Below are 7,651 nucleotides of genomic sequence, written 5' to 3'. Positions count from 1 at the left end.
TCAGCTACTCGGGAGGCTGAGGACGGAGAATTGCTGGAACCCAGGAAGGGGAGGTTGCAGTGAGCAGAGATTGCATCACTGCACTCCAGCCCGGGTGACAACAAGACTTCTTCATCTCTAAAAGCAAACAAACAAAACCCCCAAAAACTCAAGGTGGGACTGGGAAGACATGTGGGAAACTAGCCTTGGGTAAAGGTGGTGGTGAACAATGAGCTCTGATCTTTAATTTGGGGTGCTGTGGAGAGCAGTGTGGAGGTTGCAGGGGAGTCTGAAGGCCCAACTGCCTCTGGTTAGGGTTGGAGGAGCCTGCCTGGGCTGAGGTGGCTTGCTGGGGCCCAGACCCAGAACACTTGGGAGGGGTGGAGAGGAAGTGATTCAAAACCACGTAGCATACGTCCTGATTACGGCAACATCAGCCCAACTGCCCAACCAGTTCCTCTCCTGGCCCCTATGGGCACTCCCCTTCAAGTAGTGGAGAGACCTTCCGGGGTGACAGGTGGACAGATCAGCAGTGTGCTCTGGGTCCCTCCCTCAGGATCAGCTTCAAGGTCAGCTTCCTGGCTAGCCTCTCCTTCCAGAGAGCCAGAGGCCTGCCCTGCACTCACCAGCTGCTCATGTTCAACCCAGGGCTTTCCTCTGAGGCTTCTTCAGCCCTGGGTGACCTTGAGCTCAGGGTCAGCATCTGCAGTGCTGGGGATGGTAACTTTCAACAGCGCTAGGCTGGCCTAGGTGCAACCTCTGTGCTTTGCTTTGGCTCAAAACTTGCCTACTGTGTTTAAATTGCTTGTGACAGTGTCTTTATCCTGCCAACCCCTAAGGCAGAGGGAATGACTGTCCCTGCCTTATAAGGTTCTGGGTTGGGAGGGAGGTACTGAATTAGTAATGGCTCACATTACTATTCAAAGTGCTTTAAATGCCATACGTGGTAAGGACTATCCCATTTGACAGATGAACAAACTGAGGCGAAGATGAACTTACCCTAAGTCATGCAGCAGCGAGTAGCAGCAGAACTAGGCTTGGAGCCTTGGCGGGCGTGCTCTTACCTGCCATGTGTAGAACCTGCTGTTCTGGGGACACGTGGAAGGCACCAGGAAGTGCTGCACATGCGTCAGCTGTTATTTAGCAAGCAGACGCCCTTGGAGTAACCCCCAGGAAGCTGGCCTGGGGTGCAATGTGATCACAAGAAAGTGGAAAGAAGGGGTTAGTTCAAAGTCCTTTTGAGGGGGGAGGGGAGTGTCAAATCTGACTGCAGAGGGAGTGGCAGGCAGGGCAGGGGGCGCTTGAGGGGCCTGGGGAGGGTCTGAAGCAGCCACTTTGGGAACAGGGGCAAGACAGGGGCCCACGCCTCTGCTGGGCATCAGCGCCCAGCCTGGCAGACTTGGGGTACTCACCTGAGGTCAACCCTGTGCAGGCAGGGACACAGCAGCAACCTTCCATCTCCAGTTAAAACAAGTTTAAGACTCAGCTGTCTTGCTTTGATGCAATACTTTAAGAAAACCTGTAAGGAACAGCAGACCCTCACCCAATAGGCAGAAAAGCAGCAGAGGAGTCTCTGTGTCAGTAACAGGAACCTGCAACTCCATAGAGGGAGGGGCCACCAGCATCACAGAAAACCAGAGCAAAAAGTGGCTCTCAGATCTGGAGGGGCTGGGGTTCCCTTCCAGAATCTGCAAACATTGGAGGAAAACATCATCAGAATGAGAAATAGGAAACAGTAAAATCACTTTAATGTGCTGCTATTCATTTCGGAAGGTCATTACAGTATCATTTGCAAAGTTCAACGAGGAACAATGCCACTGGATGGCCGTGTCCTGGGCGTTGCCAAGATGAGGAGCTAGCTGCTTTCACCCCACCAAATCAGGGGTGCAGACAGCTACAGGCCCGAGTGGCTGGGAGGTATGGAGGGAAACAGGTTTAGCTGTGATGAAAGTACCTGGCTGTGGGCTGGGGGCAAGAGTCCTCAGACTCAGGCCCCAGACTCAGGTTGGCAAGTGCCCAGTGGAGGCCACATAGCCCCAGCACCAAGCAATGGAGCCCCAGTGGTTCCACATCCTGAAAAGTGACACGAGCCATTTCCTAGGAAAGTTCTCTTCCACCGTGTTCTGGATGAGGCCTGGGATCCTTCCAGTTTCACGAAGAAGGTGCAGAAGGTAGAAAGAGTGAGGGACGCAGGCATGGCTGCAGCTGCACTCGCCCCCTCGGTCGTCAAGTCCGGGTGAGGGCCTGGGTGGGCGCAGGCAGAAGAGCAGCTCCTCTTCCTGTTCCCTGGCTGGGTTCTCGCTCGATCCCTGGGAAACTAGACGAAGGCCTCTGGCAAGCCAGCCAGAGCCAACCAGAAGGTCCTTTTGGTGAAGTCTGACATACCACGTTAGTTTCTCTGGACCTGGGTGAGAACTGGCCCCCTGGGGAAGGACTGTTTTGCCAGTGCCAGTTCTCCAGTGGGGCTGCTGGTTCCCACTGCCTCCCATCTCAGAGACAGAGAAGCAGCCCGGGTATTCCAAGCGTAATGAGTACAGAGCCAGCCCAAATCCGGGCCAGCTGAGGTGCAAACTCCCTGGGGTCTGCTGCCACTTGGCCAGCTATCTGACAAGCAGGCCTCAGACTCAAACATGGGAAAACAAAGTGCACCTAGTCCCTGGGCGTCACCGTGCCCTGCTCACTGCCCCCATCAAGGCAATGCCCAGGCAGCAGGTGTTTGTAAACTTCGTCCTGGGGTGGGTCACTGCAGATGGCCTGTCCTTGTTTCTCAGTACCAAATCTCCATTTCTGATGCTGATGCAGGGGTCCATTAAAACCACTTAAGGGCCGGGCACAGTGGCTCACACCTGTAATCCCAGCACTTTGGGAGGCCGAGGTGGGCAGATCATGAGGTCAAGCGATCAAGACCATCCTGGCTAACATGGTGAAACCCTGTCTCTACTAAAAATACAAGAAAATTAGCTGCGTGTGGTGGCACACACCTGTAATCCCAGCTACTCGGGAGGCCAAGACAGAATCGCTTGAACCCGGGAGGCAGAGGCTGCAGTGAGCCGAGATTGTACCACTGCACTCCAGAGCCTAGGTGACAGAGTAAGACTGTCTCAAAAAAACAAAAAACTGTTTATGTTTTCAAAAGAACCACCAAGAGGGAGGGTCCAGGCACATTTTTTCTTTCTGTATCATCCTAGGATGATGGGGAAATTTCCCCAAAACTATGTGATTGCATGTATTAGGCAAGTATTAGACTGGGGGCTGGGGGTCGGTGGGGAAGACCTTTTGTGGGAGGCGTTCTTCTGAGCCATTCTTCACAAATGTTTTCTCCTTCCTTCTGGAAGCCTCTGGCACTGGAGGTGGAGGCATGGCGTGTCAGGGGTGGAGGTCCAGACTGCATGTGCCTGGCACAGGGCGCATGGCCTGGCTGGGCTGGCTGTGGGTGGGTGAGCACATGTGGGCGGGCCCTCGGCTCTGGCCACCGAATGCCCCACGCTGCCTTGTCAGCCAGGACTCCCCCACTCCTGCTCCGGTGTCAGAAGAGCTCTTCGCAGATCCTCCGTGTGTCCTCAGGCGCCGTCACAGAGTGGCCCACGGTCCTGGGGTCTGTGAAGATCTCATGGTCGTTGCCACCCTGGAAAGACACCAAGTGCAGATGAAGTCTCCCTCTCGTTTGTCCCGGGCCATTGCTGATGTGACCCAGGAGCCCAAAACTACCAGAAAAACAAGACTTAAGTGGGCACAGAGAATTTCTTCAGCTACCTTCCTCTTAGCTGCTAGGAGAAGAACATGAGTACGACTGTTACTGAGAAGAGATTTATAACCTTCCCTTGAACTGCAATTTGGCTAGGAACATGTAATTATGCCAATGAAAGACATCACGACGTTCTTTCGAAGATCTTTCTAAGGCTTACTTTTCTATAAAGAAGGCATCAGTGAGTGACAGTATTCTCACAGCCATCAGTTTTTTTTAACCTGTGCCCATACTTTTCTAACAGGTCACACAGGGGATCAGGAGGGCAGCGAGCTGGGAGCAGGGCTGCCAAGGATCTTCCCGTGATGAGGGACATGGCGACATCAGTGGTGATGGCAGCCTCTGGTCATGTGTGACTTTGCACACTTGAAATGTGGCCAATTCGATGGAGGAACTCAGCTGATTTGATTTTAATTTAAATGCTCCACGTGGGCTGGGAAGGGGGGTCATGCCTGTAATCCCAGCACTTTGGGAGGCCAAGAAGAGTGGATCACTTGAGGTCAGGAGTTCAAGACCAGCCTGGCCAACATGGCAAAACTCCAGTTCTACTTAAAATACAAAAATTAGCTGGGTGTGGTGGCCCACGTCAGTAATCCCAGCTGCTCAGGAGGCTGAGGCAGGAGAATTGCTTGAACTCGGGAGGTAGAGGTTGCAGTGAGCTGAGATGGTGCCACTGCACTCCAGCCTGGGCTACAAAGTGAGACTCCATCTTAAAATAAATAAATGGCCCCACATGACTGGGGTCCGAGATGCTGGCTAAGAGCAGGGTCTCTGGAGCAGGCGGCTTGGGTTGGATACTGGTTCTCCCACTGACCAGCGGTGTGGCTGTGGCAACTCCCCATCTCCAACGTGGGGTCATGGTGGGAACTTGGCCAGAGCTTTGTGGTCAGAAGTTCAGGAGATGATGGTGGGGGTCACACCCTGGTAAGATGAGGAAACCGAGGCCTGAACAAGTCTGCAAGGGCCCATGTCTAGGAGGACCTGGGCATGTTCTGCCAGGGTCCCGTGCCTGAGTAGAGTGCTCCAATCTGTGTCCCCATCGCCCCCACCAATCCCGCTGGGCTCAGGTTAATGAATCAGGCTACCTGCTGCTCCCACAACCCTGAGCCCTGCAGGTAAGCCCCTGCTTTTCTCATCGTGGAATTCCTATATTTTCCTCATAAAATTGGATAAACACTCTAACTCAAACCTTAAAATAATCTATGACTGGTTTATAATATGATGAACACAACTGCAGAGAAAAGGGATTTTTCTCATAAAGCACTGAGCACAAAGCCAACATGGAAACCATGATTTCTGTACAGAAAATCTCACATCCTTTTCAAGAATAACTCTGCAAATTTCATTCGTAAGAACCTATCTCCAGGCAGATGGCTTCCCCAGGTGGAGGTGAAGTTTCAGGCTTCAGGAGGGAATTTCGCTGGGCCCAGGGAGCGCTGGGTGGAGTCAGGTTAGGAGGCCATGAACTTGCCATCTCTTCCAGTCCAGTCACTGAGAAGCCTGCCGGGGCCTTGCACTGGCCTCACACACTTTTGTACCACAAAGAGCCTGAGGCCTTCAGACGGCCCTGCATTTCGTGGCACCATCTGCTACCTATGTGAATACATGTGAACTCAGTTTTGGTAATTCTGATTTTGCCTTTTTTTCCCTTTGGACATAGGGTCTTGCTATGTTGCCCAGTCTGGGCTCAAGCAAACCTCCTGCTTCAGCCTCTTGAGGAGCTGAGACAAAGACTGTGTGCCACAGTGCCAAGCTAGTTTTTTGTTTTTTGTTTTTTTTTTGAGACAGAGTCTTGCTCTGCCACCCAGGCTGGAGTGCAATGGCGGGATCTTGGCTCACTGCAACCTCCACTTTCTAGGTTCAAGCGATTCTCCTCTCTCAGCCTCCCGAGTAGTTGGGATTACAGGCATGCGCCACCATGCCTGGCTAATTTTTGTATTTTTAGTAGAGGCGCAGTTTCACCATGGTGGTCAGACTGGTCTTGAACTCCTGACCTCAGGTGATCTGCTTCCTCGGCCTCCCAAAGTGCTGGGATTGAGGAAGGAGACCCAGGCATCTGGGATTCCGTCCCCCTCTGTGATCCACTGTGCATCTCAATAGAAGAGAGAGCAGGCGAGCTGGTGCCTCCTGAATCTCCTTCCTGAAAATAACACGCTTGGTCTTGGGGAAACTATCTGGAAGACACTATTTGTACTTAAAACAAGATCAAACCAGAAACCTTTTGACATTTAAGTCCTAAAACTGTAAACGAGAACCCTTTCATATGTAATTCCTAAAACTGTAAAAAGAAACTTTTTCACATGTGAGTCCTAAAACTGTAAACCAGAACCCTTTCATATGTAATTCCTAAAACTGTAAACAGAGACCTTTTCACATGTGAGTCCTAAAACTGTAAACCAGAACCCTTTCATATGTAATTCCTAAAACTGTAAACAGAGACCTTTTCACATGTGAGTCCTAAAACTGTAAACCAGAACCCTTTCATATGTAATTCCTAAAACTGTAAACAGAGACCTTTTCACATGTGAGTCCTAAAACTGTAAACCAGAACCCTTTCATATGTAATTCCTAAAACTGTAAACAGAGACCTATTCACATGTGAGTCCTAAAACTGTAAACCAGAACCCTTTCATATGTAATTCCTAAAACTGTAAACAGAGACCTTTTCACATGTGAGTCCTAAAACTGTAAACCAGAACCCTTTCACATGTAATTCCTAAAACTGTAAACAGAGACCTTTTCACATGTGAGTCCTAAAACTGTAAACCAGAACCCTTTCACATGTAATTCCTAAAACTGTAAACAGAGACCTTTTCACATGTGAGTCCTAAAACTGTAAACCAGAACCCTTTCATATGTAATTCCTAAAACTGTAAACAGAGACCTTTTCACATGTGAGTCCTAAAACTGTAAACCAGAACCCTTTCATATGTAATTCCTAAAACTGTAAACAGAGACCTTTTCACATGTGAGTCCTAAAACTGTAAACCAGAACCCTTTCATATGGATTCCTAAAACTAAACAGAGACCTTTTCACGTGTGAGTCCTAAAACTGTAAACCAGAATCCTTTCACATGTAATTCCTAAAACTGTAAACAGACCTTTTCACATGTGAGTCCTAAAACTGTAAACCAGAACCCTTTCACATGTAATTCCTAAAACTGTAAACAGAGACCTTTTCACATGTGAGTCCTAAAACTGTAAACCAGAACCCTTTCACATGTAATTCCTAAAACTGTAAACAGAGACCTTTTCACATGTGAGTCCTAAAACTGTAAACCAGAACCCTTTCATATGGATTCCTAAAACTGTAAACAGAGACCTTTTCACATGTGAGTCCTAAAACTGTAAACCAGAACCCTTTCGTATGTAATTCCTAAAACTGTAAACAGACCTTTTCACATGTGAGTCCTAAAACTGTAAACCAGAACCCTTTCACATGTAATTCCTAAAACTGTAAACAGAGACCTTTTCACATGTGAGTCCTAAAACTGTAAACCAGAACCCTTTCATATGTAATTCCTAAAACTGTAAACAGAGACCTTTTCACATGTGAGTCCTAAAACTGTAAACCAGAACCCTTTCACATGTAATTCCTAAAACTGTAAACAGAGACCTTTTCACATGTGAGTCCTAAAACTGTAAACCAGAACCCTTTCATATGGATTCCTAAAACTGTAAACAGAGACCTTTTCACATGTGAGTCCTAAAACTGTAAACCAGAACCCTTTCATATGGATTCCTAAAACTGTAAACAGAGACCTTTTCACGTGTGAGTCCTAAAACTGTAAACCAGAACCCTTTCACATGTAATTCCTAAAACTGTAAACAGAGACCTTTTCTCATGTGAGTCCTAAAACTGTAAACCAGAACCCTTTCATATGGATTCCTAAAACTGTAAACAGAGACCTTTTCACATGTGAGTCC

The 7,651-nt window shown here is 48.9% G+C and overlaps 1 protein-coding gene across 2 annotated transcripts in view; it reads right to left on the bottom strand.

The window, feature by feature from the left end:
• Window positions 1-1,705: 1,705 nt before the first annotated feature.
• PMM2 (phosphomannomutase 2) overlaps window positions 1,706-7,651 on the bottom strand; it is a 37,677-nt gene continuing 31,731 nt past the window's right edge. For both annotated transcript variants that reach the window (XM_012448283.2, XM_064362446.1), the window contains one exon: window positions 1,706-3,604. In XM_012448283.2, coding sequence (XP_012303706.1) covers window positions 3,506-3,604 — 99 coding nt within the window. In that variant the 3' untranslated portion in view covers window positions 1,706-3,505. The remainder of the gene's footprint in view (window positions 3,605-7,651) is intronic.

Source organism: Aotus nancymaae, unplaced genomic scaffold, assembly GCF_030222135.1.
Source record: "Aotus nancymaae isolate 86718 unplaced genomic scaffold, 86718_ANA_hifiasm-v0.15.2.pri h1tg000049l, whole genome shotgun sequence".
Lineage (NCBI taxonomy): Eukaryota > Metazoa > Chordata > Mammalia > Primates > Aotidae > Aotus > Aotus nancymaae.
The sequence above is the reverse complement of the archived record's forward strand: the minus strand, read 5'-3'. Positions and strand labels throughout refer to the sequence as shown.